The sequence below is a fragment of the Onychostruthus taczanowskii genome, unplaced genomic scaffold (assembly GCF_017590055.1).
Source record: "Onychostruthus taczanowskii isolate IOZ18803 unplaced genomic scaffold, ASM1759005v1 scaffold157, whole genome shotgun sequence".
Taxonomy (NCBI): Eukaryota; Metazoa; Chordata; class Aves; order Passeriformes; family Passeridae; genus Onychostruthus; species Onychostruthus taczanowskii.
Genome location: NW_024498762.1, coordinates 421055 through 445904, shown reverse-complemented (window position 1 = coordinate 445904; position 24850 = coordinate 421055). Strand labels below are relative to the sequence as shown.

General features: G+C 46.2%; 1 protein-coding gene across 1 annotated transcript; it reads left to right on the top strand.

Annotated features, from left to right (window-relative positions):
* Positions 1 to 1768: 1768 nt before the first annotated feature.
* Positions 1769 to 23149, top strand: CHRNA4 (cholinergic receptor nicotinic alpha 4 subunit). Its single transcript, XM_041399164.1, has 6 exons — positions 1769 to 2364; positions 3547 to 3698; positions 7182 to 7226; positions 7317 to 7426; positions 16097 to 17477; positions 22603 to 23149. Exons 1-6 carry the CDS (start codon positions 2304 to 2306, stop codon positions 22726 to 22728), a joined length of 1875 nt encoding a protein of 624 aa, XP_041255098.1. The 5' UTR covers positions 1769 to 2303; the 3' UTR covers positions 22729 to 23149.
* Positions 23150 to 24850: the final 1701 nt, after the last annotated feature.

The following is a 24850-nucleotide window of genomic DNA, read 5'->3' as shown; positions in this document are numbered from 1 at the left end:
GAGGGATAAACGTTTCACTCATAGGAAATAGTGATTTACGATTAATTTCCAAAAGAAGGAAATCCTTTTTTAATCAAAATAATTTATAGGGTTAATCTAAAGGCAGTGTTTGCTCGCCAGCATGGAAAGCCAGGCAAGGTGAAGATGGATGGGGTTTGTCCATGGGATTTGAATCAGCTCTGCACAGGAGGGCCTGTAGTCAAGGATACCTGTATTATTTATGGCCAAGGTTTCAGAAGGGAATAGTTGATCTTGTGTCCCTTGGGTTTGGCTGCTCAATGTGTGACCTGTGCAGAGCACCAGCCTCATTGAAAAATGGCCTTTGGAAATCCTATTCCCCACTATTTCTTGTGTTTGGTGCTTGTGGCTGGATGCAGGTGGACAGAAACCCAGGATTCCCTCACTGAATGCTGCTGGGTCAGAACTGAGCAGGGCTGGACATGACAAGGGGTACAAGAACCTGCAGGCTTCAGATTCCACAGAGAAAAGGTGTTTAAAGAAATGCTAGGAGTTTTTTTAGTGGTTGTTTTTGGGCATGTGTGGCTGCAGTAGGAGACAGAGTGATGCTGTTTTAGCCCTGGTGAGGAGTGATTGCCCCTCTGCTCCCCTCTTGCTGGAGTGCTCAGAGCTGCACAGGACCCAGCTCTCAGGATGTATCCCACGCTTCAGCTCCGAGTTAATTTGATCTCACATCTGCTGCTTATTAAATTAATGCTGCATGGTTCCCTGGAATGAGCACTATAGATTTTTATAGCATATCACAGGTGCTCAGGTGCTGCAGTGAGGGTCAGGACTCCAAAAGCAAAGCAGGAAACTGTACAGGAATCTATAAAGTGGGAAATTAGGGTGTGATTTGTCACTGCAAAGGCTGACAATTGTTGAGGAAGAGATGAGATAAGAAAAACAAGACGAGTGTGGTGTGCTACTACAGTGATGTTATTTATAATCTCACTACAGACCTATTTTCTCTTGTGACTTTAATCCTCCCCATTTGCAGTGAGCAATCTATTATATTGGAAGATATTTGAGATGCTTTGGGAGTAGGGAAAGTATTATACATAAAATATGTAGCTAATATTATTAGAACAGACTCTGATTAATTTTGCAGCTGGCAACATTACCCCTGCCTGAAAATTAAATCCATTTGCTATCCGTGTGGAAGTAATTGTGTTAATATCAAAGCTAGTTTTGAAAGGAAATGGGGAGAGTTCCACTCCATGTCTCCCATGCAAGGAATCAGGGATGTGAGATGAAGGGCTGGAGTAATGATTCCTTGCTAACACAAGGAGTTATCCTTTCCTCCACCAAATTTGCAAGACTTCAGTAGAGCTTTTTGTGATGTATTTAACGTACATTCAAACAAATAGATAAACCCAAGTGACCTTGTCTCAGTCTCACCCCTGGTTTGCAATATTGCCCGTGGGCAGACACTAATATTTGTATTTGTACTACATGTTTGTACAGCACCAAGCACAGCAGAGCCCTGTTCTCCTGGGCAGGTTCACCACCCCGGTAATTATTGACAGCAAAGATACGTGCCCGAGCCAGAAATATCTCAGTCTAATTACACTGGAGTGATTTTGAAAAGCAGTTGGATGAGATTAAAGAGACAGCTTTCGTTAATTAAGAACTGTTTGGGCTTCCGGTGCTATAAAGATCCCAGCTGGCCCCATATGCACCTCTGGCTGCAGCTGGGCTCTGCATCTCCCCCTTCATTTCTCCTGCAAAAGTTTTCCTCCCTGCAGCCTGTTTGCTGGAGCGCAGAAATTCTCTCCTCCTCCTCCTCCTCCTCCTAAGCAGGAGGTGGGCAGGTCTGACTACATTAAATATACAAACACGCTGTGCTCACTCTCTGCTCCAGAGGCATCATCGGTGGCCCGCCAGCAGCAGCACAACCCGGGCACACGCTGCCCCAAGGGCTGGGGGAAGGCTGAAAGCAGCAGCAGCAAAGAATCCAGCAGCCAAGAGCCCCGTAGGAAAGGGGAGAGGAGCAGCAGGAGAGCCCGGCGAGGCTGGGCACACCGGGCTCTCACGGGAGCGCTCTGCAGCCCCGGCACATCACTGAGAGTGAACGAGAGCAGCGTCCCAGCACAGAGCATCCTTCGAGGAGAGAGCTGGAGAGCACTCACAAGAGAGAAGGGGGGAAAAAAACCACCCAAAACCAACAAAGCACCGGCTGCTATCCCTTCCCAGAGGAAAAGAGAGTGAAAGGAGTTTAGGGGAATGAACCTGGAGGATCCAGAGACTCGGAGCAGAAAAGTTGCCCTGCCGGGAGTCTCTGCACACTGAAGCTCTGCTCCACGATGGGATTTCTGGTGCCTAAGCGAAACCTCCTCCTGCTGCTGTGTGCCAGCATTTTCCCCGGTAAGTTTGAGAAAGCTCTTGTCCCCTTGCTCTGCTCTTTAGCTCTTTCCTCCCTTATCCCTCTCAAAGACACCCTGCAGGACCAGCCCCTGTTGTCAACAGGGAATTTCCTGACTCCTCCACCCTTCTGCCCTACCATTTCTGGTCCCCTGAGCACCAGCCTCTGCTGAGCAGCGCTTTGCCTTTATTCTCTGCTCCTTGTTGATTTGATGGAGAAAGGGTTAAAGCCACGGAGGGAAGGGGACAGGAGGGAGAATCCAGACGGGGGCTCAGCATCCTGCTTCTTGCCTGGGCTTTTCTTCCCTGGGTAAAGTGTGTTAATGTGTCTCGGGGCTACAGCTCCGGCTGGGGAGAGCACAGCCAGCGCTCAGCTAATGCTTCCCTTTGTATAATCCAGGGCAGCTAAAGACTAAGTAGAAGCCATATTCCACGAGGGACGTGGGGACAGCCCCCGGCTCCCTCTCCCCTCTGCCTGGTACAGCCGGCACGGAAGCGCAGCTCCTCCAGCAGCCCCTGGATGAAATGTGGCTTCAATTTTTAACAACCACCAGGCTCCTCTGACAGCTCCTGGAGCCTACGTGCAGGGCCAGGGCTGCTCCTTGCAGCCTCCAACTTTTAAAGTTATGCCTGAGCAAAACTGGGATCTTGTTACCCAACTTGTGCTCTCCTCCATCCTCTTCCTTCTATTGTTTTTGTGAAATATCCACTAGGCAGGTCAAAGAGCTGAATTTCAGCCTGCCTTTTTTTTTGTTTTTTTCTAATAGATGTAATGCCAATTTTTTTATGTGCAAATCTGATCCAAAATCCCTATCTCCTAGCAGGAGGCTGCTTTGTCCTTTTTAGCTTGCCTTCCTCGCATCCCTCTTCCCTGCTTGCAGACTCCAGTTCTAGAAACTTGCCACAACGTGGCCATAAAAATTAGACCAGATTCAGGTAAAAATAGCTCATGAAGTGTATTCTCTATGGCATTACTGGTGCTCCCACTTTATTCAGACCAACCCTGCTTTGTAATAGTGGGTGAATAGAGTGAGGAATACCTGGCAATGTCAGCGGAGACAAATCACCTGAGCAGCATCACCCCCTTGTGTGTCCCCAAGCTGTGGCTTGCTGGAGTTTCCCTCTGGAGAAGGCTCCAGCTGTGCCAGCCCGTGGACCTGCAGCTGTTTTATTCCTTCCCCACAGCCTTTGGCCACGTGGAGACCCGAGCCCACGCAGAGGAGAGGCTCCTGAAGAAACTCTTCTCTGGTTATAACAAGTGGTCCCGTCCCGTGGCCAACATCTCGGACGTGGTCCTGGTCCGCTTCGGGCTGTCCATCGCCCAGCTCATCGATGTCGTAAGTGCAGCCTCCTTGTGCAACAAAGGCCAAAATTAGCCAGCCTGGGCCCAGGGAGAGGCTCCTGGTGCGTGTGGGTTTTACTGGCTGATCCAGGGTTGGGTTGGGAAGGCTCTGCCCTCAGCAGAGAACAGAGATCATGCAGACAGAGCTGGTGGAACATGGAAGGGCTTGGGTGAGTAGCAGCTCATCAAAGTGGGTCCTCTACTCTTCATTTACTACAGGCAAAATCCCAAATTCCCTGTCAAAACCCATGGGGCTGATCTCAGCAGGGCAGTGGAGCCGCTGGCATAAATGCCAGAGAATTCTGGCAAAATAATAAATTTAGAATTTGAGCCACGATCATTAACACAAATTTACACAAGCTAATAGGGACAGTGCTTTGCACGCCTTAGAAAGAAAGATGGCCTGAAGAGGTTTCTGCAAATGAAAGTTTTGAGGGTTTTTAGCTAATCTGGCAGATATTAACAAGAAAATTCTGAATGTTTGCTCAGGTCACACGTGCAAGCTGTATATGCCCTGTACAAAACAGTCTGCACACAGACTGATGTGCACTGAAATAGTATTTATGGGATTATTCTGGCACAGTGTGTTGGGGTCAAGTGCTGGACAAAGGAGGTCCCTGCAGGGCTGCAGATGCCAGACACACTCACAGGCTTTAGAGCTTGTGCAGATCTTGCTCCTGAATTTTTCTCCTTCCTGTCCCTGTTTGCATGTGGCATTTCCCAGGACAGTGTCTGTGCAGCTGCACACACTTTGAGCAGGTATTGGGCTGGCTTTCATAGAATGGTTGGGGTTGGAAGGGACTTTTAAAGGCCATCATGTCCAAACCCCTTATTTTTCAGAAGAGGGGACTCTGTCATTTTTTACTGCAGTCATATGGCAGAATGAATGGGATGATAATGCCCCAGCCCTGGAAGTGTTCAAGGCCAGGCTGGATGAGGCTTTAATCAGCCTGGTCTAGTGGAAGGTGTTGGAGAGGGTTGGAACTGGGTGAGCTTTGAAGCCTGTGCCTGTACAAACCATTCTGTGATTCCTGTGATAATGGAGAGAATAACGCAACCTAAAGACATTACTGGTGTGGGACAATCCTAACAGATGACTCTGTACACAGTTTTATATTTTGAAATCAGATTTTTGAGATGAAAAGGAAACAGCTGAGATGGTTCAGGGGGTGGGGAATCAAAGACACCAGTTGCTGGAGAGTCTCATCTCCTCGTGCAGAAGCCATCCACTTCCAGCTTTGCAGCACAGCAATGGTCTCCTATTCCCCTCCTCGCTCTTACCTCAGCCTGAGGGATCCAGGGCTGTTTGCAGTTGCTAATGTTGGACTTGCATGGTTCTCATCTGAATAATTGATAAGACTAAAGATAAGACATTAGTGACTGTGGAGGCATGAGAGAGACTTTCCATTATGCATCTGCTGAATTGTGGGAGAGCGGGGATCGATACACCTGCTCCACAGAGCTTTCCCAGTTTACTTAAGAAAAATTAATCTTCTTAAATCCATGTCAGTGGTTAGGAGTGCAGCTTGCAGGCAGAGCTGTTCTGGGATCTGTGGGCATGGCTGGAGGAGGGCTCTCCCCCCTGCTGCCCCAGTCTGTGACTGGGGACACTCCTGCCACCACTGTGGCTCTTCAGCTCCTCTCCCCCTTCCCGACAGTGACAGTTTTGGTGCAGACCCTGCTGCAATTGCTAGACACAATGCTCAGCTCCCAACGACAAGGAGTCTGAAAGGGAAATCAGAGCTGTATTCAAACCCCAGCTCCTGCTGACAAAAGCCGGGGGCAGGGGAACAGAAATCAATGGGGAACTCTACATTCCTGCATGTCCTTACCTCACCCTGGATTGCTGAGGGTTTCCTGAGACCAGGAATAAGGGGGAAGAGGTCACATACGTGCCCAGGAGCAGCCACCGAGAGACACACTTGGATGCTGCGCCTGTGTGTCTGCAGGAGCTGATGTGCTGTGCTCACCTTGAGAGAAGGGGCCAGGCAGTGCAACACCCCTGGCTGTGGAGCCACTGCTCCCTCCGGACTGGCTCCCTGAGGAGCATCCAGCTGAGGAGGAGCTTGGTCATTATCACATGGCAAACTCCTCTCAATAATCCCATGGGACTGGAGCTGTGCTTCGTGTGGGTCAGGAGGATGGGGTGGTGACGGGCAGGAACTTCCACCATGGGTGGTTCCAGGGAGGAGAATTCCGGGAAAAGGCAGCACCTGCAACACCAGGATGCCCCATGCAGGGGCTGTGGTGGAGACCCTCAGGTTCTTGAGTTGCAAAGAAGCAAGAGAAGCAGGTTCTCAAAGATTGGTCCAGGTCATGGCATTCTTCATCTCCCATCAGCACCCAAAAAAGCAGCTGGATATTTTTTCTCCCTTTGTTTCTCACTGGAGTGTTTTTGTATTCCTCCTTCCTCCATGTGCTTCTGGTCCCTAACCCCAGAGCAGAGAATCTCTGCTCAGGTGTTACATCTGGTGCCACAACAGCAACAAGGAGGCTCAGGGAGGAGGAGGCAGAGTTCCTCCCAAACTTCCTGGCTTTTAATATTCACAATCAATCCTGAACTGCCACAGGAGCAAGGTTAATGATGAGCAGTTTGCTGTCAGCAGAGCCCTGCCAGCTCAGCTGGGTTTGGTGCCAGCCCAGTCAGGAGATAAAAAACCCCACACAAATAAACCCTGAGCTCTGGTGGGGCACTTCAGTCAGACCAGCACTAGGCTCTGTCCCATGTAATTCATCTGAGTCACTTAGAGAGGGCACAAAAGGCAAGCAGCAAACAGTAATTAACTCCACTGCAGTGCTGCCAGCATTATAAATGCCTGACATTATTTAAATATGTATCTACAGCCCTACTTTTCCATGCTGTTTGTGCATAGAAAGTCTACCCATTGTTGGAAATACACCAGCCTGCCCAAGAATTCCATGTCAGCAGAGCAGCTGGGGTTTGTTCAGAACACCCAATCCAAAGTGCCACAAGCTCATGTATTTGGTAGAAGGAGAAATGCTGCTGAGCTTCTTGTTTCCAGAACTGTGTCCATGGGTCATGTTTCACAGGAGAACACCCTTGCAGATGGAGCTGAGCCCTGGAATCCACCAGACGTGTGTGAGTCAGGGTTTAAATATCCATCAATCCTCTCCTTCAATGCTCAGGTCAAAGGCTGGCTGGGGAGCTTTGTCCTCTACCTGGTATCATCATCCCAGGCTGAATCCACCAGCACTGAGTAAAATCCCAATAAATTCCAGTCCATCTGCTCACAGGATTGCTTAGGTGCAGGCTCAGCTGTTCCGTGGTATCAGACCAGCTGTGCCCTGTCCCATGTCAAATGACAGAAACATCTGCTTTTTATTTCCAAGACAGAACTTACATTTATTGCAGAGGTGATTTGTAATTACATAAATGAAATACAATTAAGGGAAATTAAGAGGGTTCTTTGGGCCTCTTAATCTGCTCCTGTAACCAATATCTGATCTTGCATTTCAGGATGAGAAAAATCAAATGATGACCACGAATGTGTGGGTGAAGCAGGTGGGTGCCCCCACATATGTGTTTTTCCATGTTTACTTTCAGTTTTTCTGCTGAACTCTCCCAGCTTTGTAACTGTCTCATTTTTGGCAGGAGTGGCACGACTACAAGCTGCGCTGGGACCCCCAGGAATATGAAAATGTCACCTCCATCCGAATCCCCTCGGAGCTCATCTGGAGGCCAGACATTGTCCTTTACAACAAGTGAGTGTGAGCTCTGTGAGCAGAGGGCAAACCCATCCTTGCAAATTTTCTCTGTTAATGAGGTTAAAATGTTTCCTGCAACAATTCCACTTTATTTTGTTCTCTGTGGTCAGAGTTCATGTAGATTCTGTAACATATCTTAAATTATATGACTGACATTCATCACAAGTGCTTTGCTCTCCTGATGATCCTTCCTCTGGGCAGCCAGTGTTGTTGGGGGATGCCAAGTATTGTTTTCTCTTCACGTGTCAGATGCACAATTAAGCTGGATTTAGGCTTTCAGTCCTCTTCAATTTAATTTCACCTAGGAGCTCTCCCTTAATTCATCACCATCAACTGGAAAAGCCAATTACTGATGATGGGCTTAAATAAGGAAAATATGCTGGAAAATGTCAGGCTTGTGCAGCTACAAACAGGGGTTTCAGGTCAGCTAAATACCATTCTGGAATGATTCCTAAATAGGTATTTGCTCCTCTTTGCAGATGCTTGGAGTCTGTTTCTTGTAAGGACACTTCCTAGGGAGCAGGTTGTGGTTTTCTTTCTTTTCTTTGGAGCCTGTTGATATTCTTAGAAATGCTGCCCAAGTGCCAAGGCTGTTTTCTCCCTGGAGCCCCCACCACAGCTCTCCAGTCTCCCAGGATGACAGATATCCCAGTCCCCCACCCCAGCACAGGCCCCAGAGAAAACACTTGCTGCAGGCATCAAAGAAAAGTATCTTTGCATGTGGCTGACACTCAGAGAAAACCCTCACAGCAGCAGCCAGGCTTGGTTTTAATAAACAGTTGCCTGGTTCTAGCTTGATATGATTTTGCTTCTGTTTAAAAAACAAAATAAATGGCTGAAGCTGGAATCTGCCCAGGGGGTTGTGAGCTTTGGAGACTACTGGGGCTGTTATCTTTCCCATTAGCTCATTCTGGATCCTCAGTGGTGTGGAGTGATTGCAAACCTCTCGGAAATCACTGCATCCTCACTGAGCACCTTTCAGAGATTAGCCCAATGAAAATTATTCATTCAGAGGCACTTGGACCTTCCTGCCCTCCAGGGACACACTCTGAACATGAATATTGCATCAAAAATGCCTCACTTGGCAGCCAAGAAAGGTGTTCACAGCTTCCACTGGAAAGAAAAAATAATGTCCTTGTCATTCTTGTTGTTTAATTAATGACAATGACAAGGATTATTATTTTTGGAGCTTCTGGTGGTTGTTGTGGTGGACCATGGTGCCAAAGGAAATGACATGGCACAAATCCCCGTGCCACCCTCGTGCATCAAACCCTCCTTTTGCTGGAGCTACTGGCACAGAAGAACCTGACATGTCACCTCTGCCTCCTCTCCCTTGGCTCAACAGGGTTGATGAGGATGGTCCATGCAAGGAGGGGCCAGGAAATAAGGAACCACAGAATGACAGAATGGTTTGGGATGAAAAAGAATCTTAACCATGATCTCATCCCACCCCTGGTCATGGGCAGGGACACTTTCCACGAGACCAGGATGCTCAAAGCCCTGTGCAGCCTTACCTTGAACACTTCCAGGGATGAGGAACACTCCAGGGGACCCTGATATCCTTTAGGTCTCTGGACATTTTGGGGTTTCATGCTGAAGACACCCCCAGATGTCCAGGATACCCAGACCTTGAGCTGGGAGCTCCTGCCCCTCTCACGCTCTGCCCCTCTGCCCTGTTGTTGTAGTTCACTGCTGCTGTCACTTGAGTCTCTGCAGGGACTCCAGGGGTCTGATCTCCTGGCCACAGCAGCTGCTCCAGAATGTCCTTCTCTTCCTCTTCTGGGCACTGAGAATCTTTCAGTCCTGCCCACCTTATTGCTCTGCCTTGCAGTAACAAATCAGACTGTCTTGGCACCTGCCTTGTGCCCCAGCTCCCCAAATCCAGGCTGCTTCCCTCCCTTGATCCATACTTATCGTTAATAATCATGCATTTGTCTTTTGGTTGTCATGAGTCTATCATGCATTTTTAATTAGTTACTTGATCCTTGAATTAAACATGGATGTGAGCTAGGTACCAGACATCAGTGGGTTTCCATGAATTCCATGCGTCTTCACTGCTATATTTCCCTTTGTTCTTATGCAAAATGTTTTCTGCCCTGAGATGTACTTCTCTCTTCCACCTAAATTCCTACCAAACACATCTGGAGCTGCAGTGAATATCTTCATCAGGTTTCACGTATTTTAGGGATTGCAGGGAAAAGGCAAAGCAAAGACTCCAGAGTGAGGGGACACCAAGGTGAGGCTCCTTTGCACAGCATTTCACCAACTGCATTCCCAGCCAGGGCTTCTCCAGCTGGGCATCTCAGCTGGAAATGGTAGTGATTAGCCATGATGATGCTAACAAGGACTCCATCCCATATTTTACACATATATATGTATAGTTTAGAGGGAGTTTAACATAGCTGCACATGATTCTGGGTCTCTAAGAGCAAGAGAATGGCAAAGAAACCTTGGTGGAAGAGAGCGAGAGGCCACACTGACCTTTTGCTGTCTTCAGGCTGTTTAGTGTGAGCTAATTATTGCTGATAATGTTATTGAAATATGGTATTTCTCTTTGGGATGGACTCCTTTAGGAAAGATTGTACAAATACCCTTCCTGTTTTCGTCTTGGGCTATACATTACAGAAATAGTAAAATTTCAATTGATTTCAGATTTACATCTTTAAGGAAACCTGACCCTTTGTTGTGAGGTTACTCTCATATCTTGGCTCATTATTGTAAAAAACATTCCATTTACCCACTCTAGAGACCCAAATTAAATCAGTAAATTCAGCTGGCTTGGCCTAGAGACTAAATGCAGTTGTCAACATTCATAAGGAATCTGAAAAGAAATTAATATCCTACAGGGAAATTAATATGCTGTTGAATTTTCAGGCATGATGAGATAAGTTCCAAGACTCTGCAAATAGTTTCTACTGGATGTGACATAACATATGTACAACAGAGGAGTAAGAGTTCCTCATAGCAAAGTGACAAAGCCTCCTCTTTGCCAAAAAACCAGGCTGTTCCTTATCTGAGGTTGTGAAGGCTGTTCCTTATCTGAGTTGTAAAGACTCTTCAGGCACCACCAAATCATTTCTAAATGAATTACCTAATCCTCTGCACTGATTTGTTTTTCCATTCATGAATGGCTTTGAAGCACATTTTAGTTTTTCTTTGTATATTTGAAGTACAAAAAATGAATTGTAATTTTTTCTCTAATGAGCTTTTGGGGATTGCATTTTTTGTTTGTGGTGGTTTTGTTGGTGGTTTTTTTGTGGGTTTTTTTTTTTTTGTTGTTGGGTTTTTTTTGGTTTTTTTTTTTGCTTCTCCATCTCTGTTTTTTTTTGGGTTTTTTTTTTTTTTTTTTTTTGCTTCTCCATCTCTGTTGAATCCCTTGTTCAACATAGGAGCTTCAGAGGATAAACTCCTGAAAGCACAGGTTTGCATCCAGGTGCTCCAGCTGCTAAAGGCTGCCCAGGGCAATCCAAGCCCTTGTCCTGGAGCCTAATGCTGGATAGACATGGTATTATCACAGTATTTGTCTTCTCCAGCCTGGTGGTTGTAAAACCTGGGAAGAAGCTGCTGGGAATATTGAGAATTCAAAAGTTTCTCTTTTCTTGGTATTTTCTGGGATTAACTGTTCCAGAAAGTAATCCCTGCCTTAGACTGCACGGTTACCCCCAAAAAAAAGAAATAAAAAAGACAAGATCAGATGTGAAGGAAAATCAAATACAAATTTCTGTAATTAGGGGTTGGAAATATCTTGAGGAATTCATCCAGTGATAAAATGGACACAAAGGGATTACTGGACGGGGTAAGAAGATCATCTGTCAGGCAGCTTTTGAAAATCATGGAAAAGCAAAGAGTTTTTTTGAAAAGTACTGTAGCAGCTTGTTCTTGTGAGTTATACTCTGATGTTTGCAACCCGTTAGATTTATGGGGTAACACTGGTTTTATGACTCATCCCAAAGCTCTTTGGAGGAGAAATACCAAAAGATGCCCCAGTGTAACCTTTAAAATTGGAAACATACTTGACATTTTTCTTTATGTGCATTGGCACAGATCTCATCATTGTGCACCAGCTATATCTATAATAGGCAAAAAAAAAAAAAAAAAATCACTAATTCACCCTTCAGTTCTCCGATTCTTCTGTCAGGTTCAGTGGTTGCTTTTCTGGAGAGGAACATCCTCAGATGCTTTGAGGTTTGCTCCCAAGCTCTACCCAGAAGTAGAGGAGCTGAGAGAAGGAAATATTCAGGAGGGATCCCTCTCCTGGGCTGCTGCTCTGCTCACACCCAAGGGCTGCTCCCACCATTCTAAGGACAGAGCAAGAGCTCTGCCTTCAAAGTGCTGCTGAGGATCTTTGGGAAAGGGGAGAGTTGGAGCAAAGTGCTCCAATCCAGCAGAGTCAGAACCTCCTGTGCTCGTTCCATTGGTGTAGCACAGCCTTTGCTGAGAATGGTTAGCTGAGCAACAACCAAAACATCATCATTTACTGCTGGTTTCTAAACACTAAACCAAGCAAAAGCTGGGATAGGACTGAAGTCCCATCAGTGCACACACATCTCCCCTGGGCACCCAGGACGTTTTGTACCCAAGTTGCCAAGATCCTGGAGATACTTAAAACCCAACTAGGTAAGGTCCTGATCCTCTTGTAGCTGACCTGCTTTGAGGGAGTTTTGGGTAGGAGACAGTTCCAGAGGTGCTTTCCAAGCAGTGTATTTGAGTTATTTGGTACCACAAATCAGTACATATTTTCCAGTAAATATTTTCTGGTTTCCCTTTGAAGATAATTTTAATCTGAACATTCCAGAAGCATCTCTGTAATGTGTACCAAAAGGGTGCAGGCTCCTAATACCACAATTTTTCTTTATTACTGCTCTTTGATGAAAAAATGCTTTAAGTGAGGACATTCTACTACATCCATATGTGTGTATAGATAATTTTCAGGCTTTTAAAGTCTGTTTGGATTTAAATTGCGTCATCAGAAATGAAAATAAATGTGTGCCTCATTTACATGCACTCTGAAAACACTTAATTTTGTGAGATGGTGTATATCCCAACTGCAGGAAAATAGAAAGTGTCAAAAGAAAATAGAAATTCTCTGTCAGCAGAGCTTTTTAGTAGAACATGGCTGGTAGATGTCAGTAAAGCAATGCCAGCCTTAAACCCTTATAAACTTAGGAGATTTAGAAGAGCAGCCTTTCTTCTCAAAATGAGAAATCAAAGGCTGCAGCACACAGCAGCTCTTTTTTTTTGGAAAAAAATAAGTAATTGTCTTCTCTCTTTCTTGGTGTGCACTGCTGTGTTTGACATGGAAATATAAGAGCTCCAGTTCTTTATTACTAAATATTAAAGCATATTTCTAAATTGTAAAGCTGTCAGGTCAGAGTAACCAGGAGAGCCTGACTATCTGAATTCTGCAGTTCTTGTGATGTTTACCTTGCACTCATGCCTTCTTCAAATGGATTTTCATGACAACTGTCACAACAGAGTGATCTCCACCGAGTAAGATGAGAATGTGCTACAGCTCTAAAGGAATGTCTGCAGATTTTCTCTGTCCCACTTCATCAGGTCTCCCACTTTCCTGTCTGAGGCAATATTCTCGTGGTGCAGTCAGGGCTGTAGGAACAGGAATGGGTTTTCCCACAGCAAAGCTGTCCTAAAGAACACAGGGTTTCCCCAGTCTCACAACTGCAGGCTGTGTTTGCAGTTGGTTGTCTCACCTTCATCCTTTGGAGAGTGGGGAAAGACTCTGGAAGGCACTCAGCAGCCAGGTGACCTTGTTTGCTCCCTGTCTCATGTGCAGAGGAGCAGAATCAAAGTCTCTCACAGGAGGGGAGAGAGAATCTCTCCAGGCTCCCTGCATGGGAAGGGTGCCAGCAGCTTCCAATCCACTAAACGTATGCTGGAAGGTCCACATATGCTTGTGGGTGGAAATCTTGGGGAAGGAGGCAAAAAAATGTGGATGCATGAAGGGTGAGACAAGTGGGAATACTGCCTTTGCATGATGTGGCTGGCTGGGATATATTCTATGTACACAGCATGGCTGATTTGCCCTGCTTACAAATTCCTCTGCATTGAACTGCAATGAGAAATCCAAACACACTCAGTAAAATCAGAAATTCTTTCATAGTCCTGGTAGGCTGGTGAGGCAGGAGCATCCAAGGGTGTTTTATGGCTCCTCAGAGTCAAAAACTGACTAAATCCAAGGAGATGTTCTGCAGCTGGTTTCACTCCTGCCATGGCACTGCAGGCAAGATCCAGCCTGGAGGGCAGTGCCAGTGCTCTTTGTAAAAATGTGAGCCAAAGAGGACCAAGGATGAGGCTGGGTTTGTTAGGCGAGCAATTAAAAAATTTTAAAAAAGTATGTTCCTCATTAAAAAGCAGATAATTTACAGAAACAAGTAGCACACAAGATCTGCAGCATCACAATGGTTCCATCTATGCTTGCAGAAGAGGAGTGTGGTGATCACACAGAAACTGCAAAACTGCCAGGGAAGGCATTTCTGTGGAATGCAACACATGAATTATTATCATTCCTGGATGCTATTTTAGCAAGAGTTTAGCGTGGTTTTTTCCAAGAGTTTTCAAAAGAAAAATGTACACCTGTGTTGTTTATCCAGCCACTTACACACTGCTCTGCCTAAGAAGGGAAACAGTCAGAGTGGATGCTCATAATCCCTTTTCTCTAATAAGATCCAATGTAAAATATTGCTCCATTAATGAGTGATTTAATCATGCCTCAGAGATATCATTAAATGCAGAATCTGATTCCATATTCCTATTGAGATTTAAAAAGAAAACCACCAAGAACAGCAAGCACTGGACTGCCACTTGCTGTGCATGTTTCATGTCTCAATCTGGATTTACTGTGCTCCTGGCAAAACCCAGGAGGAAAAAAAAAAAAAAGGTGGTTTTCATCCAAATCATATGTTCTGGAGTGTAAATTAGATTTAAGAAAGAAGAGGTAAGACAGGAGCTGGATGGATTGTACAATGGCCCAGGTTTGTTTGCTTCAGAGTAGATCACCATGCTGATTTTTGTCTTAATCCCTTTGTGAGAGTCTTGTTTGTAGTTCCCACCTTTTTTTTTTTTCTTGTTTCCAAGTGTTTTAAATCTTTGGGAAAAAATCCAGTTTAGAGATCAAAAGACACTATGTGCTTTTGTGTTCTTTTGGTTTTCCCAAAATCTGCCCCAAAAAACACAAAGAACAAAAAGAGTTTAGTAAAACCTGGCTCTCCACCACACAAGAATTCTGAGTTTTTTTATTATTTTTCCATTAATTCAAGCAACCTAGAAAATTGTCTCAAGGACATGTGGGCTGTGATCCTCAGGACTGGGGACATTTCCATCTCTGCCCAGAAACTGTGTTAGCCAAGGTAGCTCAGCAAGTGCCCAGATCCTGCCATTATTTCCCAATACTACACCAGTATAATTTTTAGGATGTTTCACAGGGCAAGTGAAAATATGTGATGTGAGTTGTGAGGCCCTGGCACAACCCAGAGAAACTGTGGCTGTCTCATCTCTGGAATTTTTCCTGGCCAGACTGGATGGGGATTGGTGCAACCTGGTCTAGTGGAAAGGGGAAAACCCAGAAACTTCCATGGCAGGGAGTTGAAATCAGATTGTCTTTAAGGTCCTTTCCAACCCAAACCATTCCATGATCCTATGAAACTATCAAAAATTCCTTTTTTTTTTTTTCCCCCAATTTGCTTATAAATGAATAGTCTAATAAATAAATTAATTCAGAAAGTTCCTGTGCCTTCTGCAGCTTGAGGAGCCCTGCTGGATCAGCCGTGTGTTGATCTTGCTGCTGGGAGGGAGGAGGAGAGGTGTGCTCCCTGTCACTGCGTGGCTGCTGTCAGGGCACATCTGGGCACTCAAGCAGCAGAGCAGGGCCCTGGGATTTTGGCAGCTGCAGGCTGGGCTGGCTCCAGCCAGAAGCACTGGGCAGGAGCAGAGAGCTTTCTATCTGTATCAGTCTGAATAATTCATCTCAAGTTTTTAGCAGAAGCTCTCTTCCCCTGCACAGCCTGTTCTTTGTCTGGCAGTGCTGCTGTTTGTAACTCAGGTTCTTCCTCCAAAAGTCTGGAAAATACAATTTATTCATACAATTCCAATGCAAACTCCTGAGCTGTTATCTGTTTATCTGATAACCCCCAGTTGAGGGCTCCTGTGAGAAGACACCACAAAAGCCAGTTCTTCCTAACTGGGAAATCAAAAGATTCATGTTCATTATTCCTACTAATAGGATGTTCTTGCTGTTTTTCACATAAATGACTGAGTGATTACCCAACACTCTTTCATTTTTAGCAGCTGTCACAAATAATTCTGCCCAGCCCACAGCTACACTATCTTATAGTACTTCCTCCCACTTCTAAAACAAACTCAACCCATTCCAGAGCGCAGCTGGGACACCTTTGGGGAAAACTTGTGTACAATCATATCAAGGAACTGACTTATTCCAGGGAAAGGCTGACATCTGCATGAATTCCAGGGCTTGTGTAAGCCAAGAGCTCAAAATCCCTGGACAGAGTAGATGGAGCCAGTGTATGGACACGATGTGCCTCTTGCATCTCTCAGGTCATTTGGAAGCCAGGCACTAAATATCCTATTTCCTTAACAGAGTTTGACATGTCCTAGAGAAGTCTGAGCCTTTTTTTGTCTTCCATCTGTCCCCAGTGCTGATGGTGACTTTGCAGTCACCCACCTGACCAAGGCTCACCTCTTCTACGATGGGAGAATTAAATGGATGCCCCCTGCTATCTATAAAAGCTCCTGCAGCATCGATGTCACCTTCTTCCCCTTTGACCAGCAAAACTGCACGATGAAGTTTGGCTCCTGGACCTACGACAAAGCCAAGATAGACTTGGTGAGCATGCATAGCCATGTGGACCAGCTGGACTACTGGGAGAGTGGGGAGTGGGTCATCATCAATGCTGTGGGCAATTACAACAGCAAGAAATACGAGTGCTGCACAGAGATCTACCCCGATATAACTTATTCCTTCATTATCCGGAGGCTGCCGCTGTTCTACACCATCAACCTGATCATCCCCTGCCTGCTGATCTCCTGCCTGACCGTCCTGGTCTTTTACCTGCCCTCTGAGTGTGGAGAGAAGATAACCCTGTGCATCTCCGTGCTGCTGTCCCTCACTGTGTTCCTGCTGCTCATCACGGAGATCATCCCCTCCACCTCCTTGGTCATCCCGCTGATTGGGGAGTACCTCCTCTTCACCATGATATTCGTTACCTTGTCCATCATCATCACTGTCTTCGTGCTCAACGTGCACCACCGCTCCCCCCGCACCCACACCATGCCTGACTGGGTGAGGAGGGTCTTCCTTGACGTGGTCCCACGGATCCTTTTCATGAAACGTCCCTCCACAGTGAAGGACAATTGCAAGAAGCTCATTGAGTCCATGCACAAAATAACCAACGCACCGAGGCTTTGGTCCGAGATGGACATGGAACCCAACTTCACTACCTCATCCTCCCCCAGCCCCCAGAGCAATGAGCCATCACCCACCTCCTCCTTCTGTGCCCACCTCGAGGAGCCAGCCAAGCCTCAGCCCATCTGCAGGTCCCCTTCTGGGCAGTACTCTGTGCTGCACCCAGAGCCCGTACAGGTGGCCTGCTCCTCTCCACAGCCCTCCTGCCACCCCCTGAGCGACACCCAGGCCACCTCTGTCTTGAAAGGCAGGTCACTGAGTGTCCAGCAGATGTACAGCCCCAACAAGGCAGAGGAGGGGACAATCCGCTGCAGGTCCCGGAGCATCCAGTACTGCTACCTGCAAGAGGACTCTTCCCAGACCAATGGCCACTCCAGTGGCTCTCCAGCATCCCAGCGGTGCCACCTCAACGGGGAGCAGCCCCAGCACAAGCCCCCTCAGTGCAAGTGCAAGTGCAAAAAGGGCGAGCTGGCCGGCTCAGCAGCCCAGGGGAGCAAGAGCCGCGGCGCCAAAGAGCAGCACCTCGTGCTGATGTCCCCAGCCCTGAAGCTGGCAGTGGAAGGGGTTCACTACATCGCAGACCACCTGCGGGCGGAGGACGCGGATTTCTCGGTGAGTATTCCAGCGGAGCCTGCTCTCCTCCAGAGAGTCAGGAATGAGCTGCTAAGGGAGCCACAGCAAGCCCTGAGCTGTGCAGGGTGTGTTCATATTGAGGCAAGCTCAGCCATACCTCTGGGGTGTGTTTTGGCCACTGTAGGTACAGTTGGAGGTGTCCTTGGTGTCTTGGAATGAGGGCCAAGGGGGCAGCACAGCCAGGTCATGCTCAGGCTGCTCTAGAACAATGGATTCTGCAGCAGAAAATAGGAATAAAGTTGCTGTTAGGCAGCAAAGAAGCAGTTAGATTTGTGAGACCCAAGATGCAGCCATCTCACAGGAACAGGGACTTATTCCTTATTTAAGCCTCTGACAAATGGGGAATTCACACTCTCTGCTTTTTATTAATCACTGACTGTGGCTGTGGAGCCCAGGAAAGCAAATTGCCCAAGCAGGCTGTGGGAAGCTGCAGTAGTGTGGGGATACTGCAGGCTCTGTTCAGCTCTGCTCACGTGTTGTGATGTGATTCTTTATTAGTGGACTTCCACTGGAGCAGTTGGCTCTGTGCAGGGACGTGGGGGAACAAATTTCCTGTTTATTCTGTGGAGGTAAATATGGCTACAAATAAAGGGAGTAGAGGCTGAAAAGATTTTTTTTCATGGGGACAGTGATGCACATAACAAATGCCATATCCTTTCACAGCTCATGTAGCTCTTTCCTGGAGGACTATGAATACTGTGTGCTGGTAATTATGGCCATAATGAAAGGAGGCACAAGATAACCTGAAGTTAGTAATCTTATTAAAGAAAAGCCTTATCTACCTTTTCCTGGGCAGATCCATATGCAAAAGGTGCTTTTTAGCTTTGTCTACAGTTTAAATTTCTTAAGATTTAGAAGCAGTGCAAGTCATAGCGTGTTTATACAAGAGTTCCTGAGCATGGAGAGCGTCTTTTATTCTCATTTTTCACAGCACTGAGCAGCAGCAAGAAAAGCTTAAATACTACTGTCCATTTCTATACTCTTTGGTATCATAGTTAAGGGCCTCTGTTCTTCAATGGATTTCGCTTCACAGCATCCCTTTGAGGAAGGAACTGTTAATTCCTTATGTTGAGGAGTTACAGCCAAAACACAAACTTTCTATTCAAGGTCACAGAACAAATCTGTGGCAGAGATGGGTTGTGAATCCTCATCTTCATTAGTTGCCAGTCCAAAACTCCTTGCCAGGGCAGAGCACTTCAGAAGCACATTAGGAGTGCAGGAATTAAAGTCTGCTCTCTCCCTCTGGCAATAATCACAAGTAAACCCTTGGATGTCAGTTGAGTTTAGCTCAATTTTTTCCCCATGGTGCAAATGAAAAAATATTACACCAATAATACTCCCCATTTCAAATGATTCTGCCTGCTGAGCTGGTTGGTGTTAACAAGAATGGAGTCAATTAATATTTTGGGTTCCTTCCTCTTAATTTTTTTTTAATGAAGCTGTCTTCAGAAGCCACAAATTTTCTTCTGATACCTTCTGCTGTTCTTCCCTCTTGAAATTAAGTGATCATCCTGAGGAGAAAGCTATTTACAGCACTAAACATCAAAAGCAGAAGAAAAGGAGCAGCTTTGAGCCTTTGGTCTCTGACCCAAGCTCCTGCCAGCCCAGGCTGTGAGGAAAGGCACCAGGAAAACATCCAGCAAGGAGCTGTGGGCAGCTTTGTGTCCCCTGGGGACTCAGGGTGACCTTTCTCCACTGTTCCACAGCAGCTGTGGTTGGCACAGAAGGCAGAGCTTGGGCTTTCAGACAGAGGGGATAATGCTGACTCCATTGTGGGGCTGCACTATTTTCTCTCTCTGGACCCAAGTAACATAAAGTAGGAAAGAACAATTTTTTCTCCCAGTGGAAATGAAAAAGAAGAAGGAAAACGATCTTGTGGAGCTGAAATATATTCTGAGGAGCAGAACTGATCTAATAAAATGAGAATTTATTGGGGAAAAAATCAGTGCTCAGAAATTTGCTTTCATCTTAAAATCAAATTGTGGCATTTCTTCATGGAAGTCTTCAATAAATCTATCAGCAGGCACCTCTGATGCAGCTGCTGAGACACATCTCGCTGTCTTGTGGGCAATATTTCCAGAGACATTCACCTTCCCAGAAGAAGGACAGAGCTTCTTTTAAGTTCCTGTCTTTTTATTTTTTCTCTAAAGCTCCATTGCCACAGGGGCAGTTCTTCTAAATTAAAAGTAAATAGCTCATTTAATTAAGTGCTCCAGCGAAGAGAAAATGGGAAATGCAAGAGGCAGTTGTTTGTTACAGAAAGATATCTGCAAACAATACAGGCACAATGGGGCACTGGGGAAAACACACGGCGCAATTGTCCCAACAGAGGATGGAAATGCCATTAGAAATTAATTACAAACTGAAAGGCAAAACAAGTTCCATGTCACACATCAGCCAAAATAACCAGACAGCACCAGAACCATCTGGGAAGTCGTTCTGTCCACGGCTGTGTGCATCTCCAGAATGCTCTGATATGAAGATATTTAAAAATAAAATGGGAAGGAATGAAGCTGAGCGGGAGGAAACAGGATAATCTCACCGGGTTATTTTTAACAAAGTACAATAAAACCGCTTGGGAACTGCTCTAATCTGTGTTGTAGACTCTGGGTCCTGGGGATCAGATGTCACCAAGGCACCTCAATCCTCCACTCAAATCCCGAGGCTCAGACCCACAAGGAGCTGGACCAGGGCAGAGCTGCAGATTCCCACTTTTCGGGAGTTTGAGAGTGGGGGAGTCAGCTGGTTCTTCCCCTGATCATTTCCCAAAAATAACTTTGAGTGAGCTTCTTAAATCTAATCAGAATAGAGGTCAGGAGTTGTGGTGGCAGATGTTGGCAGCTGCATGGATGTCAGAGGGATGTCTGCAGATCAGACTCCACGTGGGCTGCTGGACCATGAGGAAGAGCTACAATGGTGGCAGAATACAAAATAAAAAATCCAAATAATTTTCTCTCCCTCATCTTCTTTTTTTTTAATCTCCCCTTAATTTCCAATTTCACCCTCTGTGCTCTCAGTCTGAAGCTGGATATTGATTTTACAAACATCTGATGCAGTCCCAGCCATCATTTTCAAAATGGACTTAGTATTTCTGCATACACCATTAGAGTAGAAAGCAAATTCCTGTCCAAGTTGTGCTTCCTCCACTTTCCTCTTCTTTGCTCAGAGAGAAACTCATCAGGTTTCTCTTCTTTGTGTGAAACACTTGTTTTTACTAGCATAAACATTCAAAGAAAGTTATTACACCAGAATGAGACATTATTTACACAATCCAGCTTTCCAGCTGAACATCAGATGGGAAATTTCAGATTTGCTTTGCACATTGGTTACATCATAAGACATTAATCCATAAAAACAATCATCCAGGGCTTGCTTAGCTGCCTTTCTCATGGGGAATTTTAAGCATCAGAGGCTACAACTCTCAGCAAGTGATGAATAGGTCAGAAAATAAGTGCAGCAAAAGGGGTTATCCACTGAGCTCTTATCAGAGAATTGTAGAATTACAGAATGGTTTGGGTTGGAAGGGATCTTAAAGCTCATCTCATTCCACCTGCCATGAGCAGAACCTCATCCAACCTGCCCTTGAGCTTTGCAGGGATGGGGCAGCCACAGCTTCTCTGGGCAGCTGTGCCAGGGCCTCAGCACCCCCACAGTAAAGGATTTCTTCCTAATTTCTGATCTAAAATACTATATTTTAGTTTAAATCCATTCCCCCTTGTCCAGTCACGATCTTATAAATTCAAATATATTATAGTTCACAACCCAAGGAAATTATAGAATCTTGAGATGAGAGAATTCCTTTTGATTTCAAGGGTCAATATTTTTTTACTTACCTTAATTACAGATGGTTGTGCAGAGGGCTGTACAATCATAAGATACCATGATTTTTCCCAAGATGGTGACAAGATGCAGGATGAACCTGGTTGATTTCTCTGCCTATTCAGTAGTAAAGCCTGGCTTAACACAATGCTGCTTTTAAAAGGAATAAGTCTATCCATTTAATGAAAACACTGGACCCATTCTTATGCTTTTGACAACATTCAGGTATTCCTGAAATTGAAAATGCTTTGTTAAGAGAAAATATAATATGGTCTCCAGTGCATGCCTCATTTCCCAGCTCACAAAGCTGCTCACTGAGCCAAGGAGCTCAGCAACAGCTCTGTACCTGTGGAAACATCCTCTGCTGCAAATGGCATTGCACTGAGAGCTGGATTGCTTCCTTTACCAAAATGCATTTTTGGCAGCTTTGCTGTCCCCTTCTCCTTTCACCACTCACAGCCACTGGGGAGGTTTGAGTGGGCTCCTGCTGAGATGTTTTCCCCAAAGAACAAAGCAGCTTGTCAAATTTCTGCCCTCAGGTCTATTAATCACCAAGTGGGAAATTATAGGAAATCATAATGGGTACAGTCATCTCAAATAGAACTTTTGCCATCTGATCAGGCCTCTTCCTGGGAAAGAAATTACTAACAGCAATGTAATAAAAGAGGTTTTCATATATATATATGGTTTCTTAATGAAGCAGTCATTAACCATTTCTGCCTCATGGTACTGGAACTTCCCAGAGAGGAATTGCTGGAAAATCCTCCCACAGCAAGGCAAAAATAGGGAAAAAGGAGGATGAGGGTACTTTTATTGCCTGGTTCATTTTCACTGCTTATTCACCCAAAGCTGTGAATCCCTTCACAGGAAGAGATTGGCTTTGTTCATCTGTAAGCAAATCTTTTTATGAGCACAGGGAAACGAGTCATTTCTTACCCCCCACCGCCCCAGCCTGAATCATAGCCTCATTTACACACCCAGTTACAGCTGTTCCTGGTGGAAAATGGGAGAGTGAGTGCACAGATGGCCTTAATTATCCACAGGGGTGTGTTATCCATAGGGACTTGTGACTTCACATGCACACCCCTGCAGTCTGGGGATCCCTCAGGTGACTGATGAATAAAACTTTGCCATTTTATAGCTCCACCAGGTGTGAGCAAGACCTCCCCCTCCTATCTCAGGAATGATATGAAAATATCCTGCTTTGGAGTAAAGCTCTAAGAGTTTTCACAAATTTTAATCTCCAGTAAATGTTAATAATTGGCCTCTCCCCTCTGTGTTCCAGGTGAAGGAAGACTGGAAGTACGTTGCAATGGTCATCGACAGGATCTTCCTCTGGATGTTCATCATTGTGTGTTTGCTGGGAACTGTTGGGCTCTTTCTCCCACCCTGGCTGGCAGGAATGATTTAAATATAGCACCAAAGGGAAGAAATTATTGTCCCACTATCCCACTCTATGGATTTTAGTTCACCTGGAAGGAGAGAACACTTGAGCTGCTCCCGAGCTCTCGGGGAATCCTTGCCGAGGTCACATTGTTTTGCCAAGCCATTTTCATCTCCTCCATCTAATTTAGGGGAAAAGTTCTTATCAAAGTCTGTACATAGCATGGTGGCATCCATTGGCATATACTCAACAGTGTAAGAACACAAGCTTGTCCCTAAAGCAGCACAGAAAGGGACTCTGCATCCACAAACCAGCCCCTTGCAATAGCTCCAGTCACCCTCAGCAGTCTCACTGTGCCCTGCCCAGTGATTTTGCCCTGTCAGGCTGAAGTCTTTCAGGACTGTGTCCCTGTATGAGTCATTTTATAAATAAAGTTCCAAATTTGGGATACCTGTGCAGGATGTGGTCTGTGTTCAGCAGAAAGTCTGGAAAGGCTGAAATGGCTGCTTGGGGCCAACAGTGATCATTAGCACAGCAGATGCAGATTTTATACAAATTTTACTTTGGCCAGTGCCCTCCAGGAACTGTGGAGAATGGGGCTGAATGAGAATCAGGCAAATGGAGGGAGGATTTGGGGTTGAGATTGGGACCACATTGGTAAAACTTTAAGGTACTTTCAGAGGAAATCTGAAAGAACTGGATCCAAGTCATGGCTTCTGCAAAACTGCAGAGGGTCACCTTGAGATGTAAAACCCTTGGTGTAGGTGGGCAAGGTACCTAAGACATGGGGAAGCCAGAACAGAAGTCCAGGATGATGTCAGAATAATAAAGTAATGTGCCAGGGTCACCTAGAGCAGGTTATTTAGGTCCCAGAGAGAGAGAGAGACCCCATGACCTCCCAGGGCAGCCTCAGTGCTCTGCCACCCTCAATGTAAAGCAGTTTTTCCTCATGTTGAGGTGAAACTTCTTGTGTTTCAGCCTGTCCAGCTCAGTTTGGTCTTGCTCACTGTCTCCACCCTCAAAGCTGGGTGCCAGCTGGGAGCAGCCCACAGCCCAGTGTCTCCCTGCTTCTCCCTTCAGAGCTCTCAGAGGAAGAAGGGCTCATCAACATTTTACCAGTGTGTGCAGGCAGAGGCAGACATTGCCTAAAAATCCTCTAAAAGCTGCCTCAGGACCTGCAGTGAGAGCACAACTCCAAGCCCAGGCTGCAGCTCTGGGATCTGGGCTTTGCCCAGCACCTCCTCCACACCCACAGCTGGGATCAGCACTCATGAGACTCTCTGGGAAGTTTACCCTGCCCTGAATTGAGGGGAATACACACCAGGAGAGGCAGGCAGCTGCCTGGGGAGCAGCACAGAGGGTTCTGGCAGAAGCCAGAGCCAGGTGAGAGCCCAGGTGAGAGCCCAGGTGGGACATGTGCCACCCTGTGTGGTGGCCTGGCACATGAGGCTCATTGCTGCCTCACGGCTCAGTGAGCAGCACATTGCTGCTCAGAATTGTGACAGCAATGCTGGAACCAGCACAATGGGGTTTAGAGACTTCTTTGAAATACAAGTTACTGCACTCAGCCTGAACAGCACAGGTTAAAAATCAATGCAGTGATCAGCCTGTGAGGCCTCATCTAAGAACTACAAGTGACCTCCGTGTTCACAGATTCAGCCAAGTGCTTAAAATCTGTTTGGCTCACAAAGAAAGCAGTGTATCCGTGGTTTGGGCCAGTTCCACAAAGAGCTGTGTTGGCACAGCACGGGGTGGGAGGCAGGGAGGGAGGATGAGGGAGCCGAGCTGCTGCTCCTCGTGCCTTGTTTTCAGAATGAAGACAGACCCAGCCTTTGGAGATGCTAATTTATCCCTTTTCAAAACAGTCAGTGAGTTTGCTTGTGGCAATGAAAGGAAAACAAACAGTCGAACATCTTCATGGTCTAGTGCATAAATGTCCCAGCGCAGCTGCGGTGCTGTGACACGGCAGGGCTGTGACACGGCAGGGCTGTGACACGGCAGGGCTGCCTCTCGGTGTCACAGCCCCACAGGGTCACGGGCTGAGCCCTCTCCAGCACCTTTGCACATTTTGAGAGCACTGACAAAAGGATTGTGAAGGTGGAAGATTTCTGAGCCTGGCACTGCTGGGTTAGGGGCATCGTGTCACAGC

What these genes read in the sequence shown, in the direction of transcription:
- CHRNA4 (XM_041399164.1), top strand. Translation starts at nt 2,304, where the DNA reads ATGGGATTTCTGGTGCCTAAGCGAAACCTCCTCCTGCTGCTGTGTGCC. An exon ending in GTGTGCCAGCATTTTCCCCG is followed by an intron (nt 2,365 to 3,546) that starts GTAAGTTTGAGA and finishes CCTTCCCCACAG; the next exon opens with CCTTTGGCCACGTGGAGACC. An exon ending in CGGAGGACGCGGATTTCTCG is followed by an intron (nt 17,478 to 22,602) that starts GTGAGTATTCCA and finishes TCTGTGTTCCAG; the next exon opens with GTGAAGGAAGACTGGAAGTA.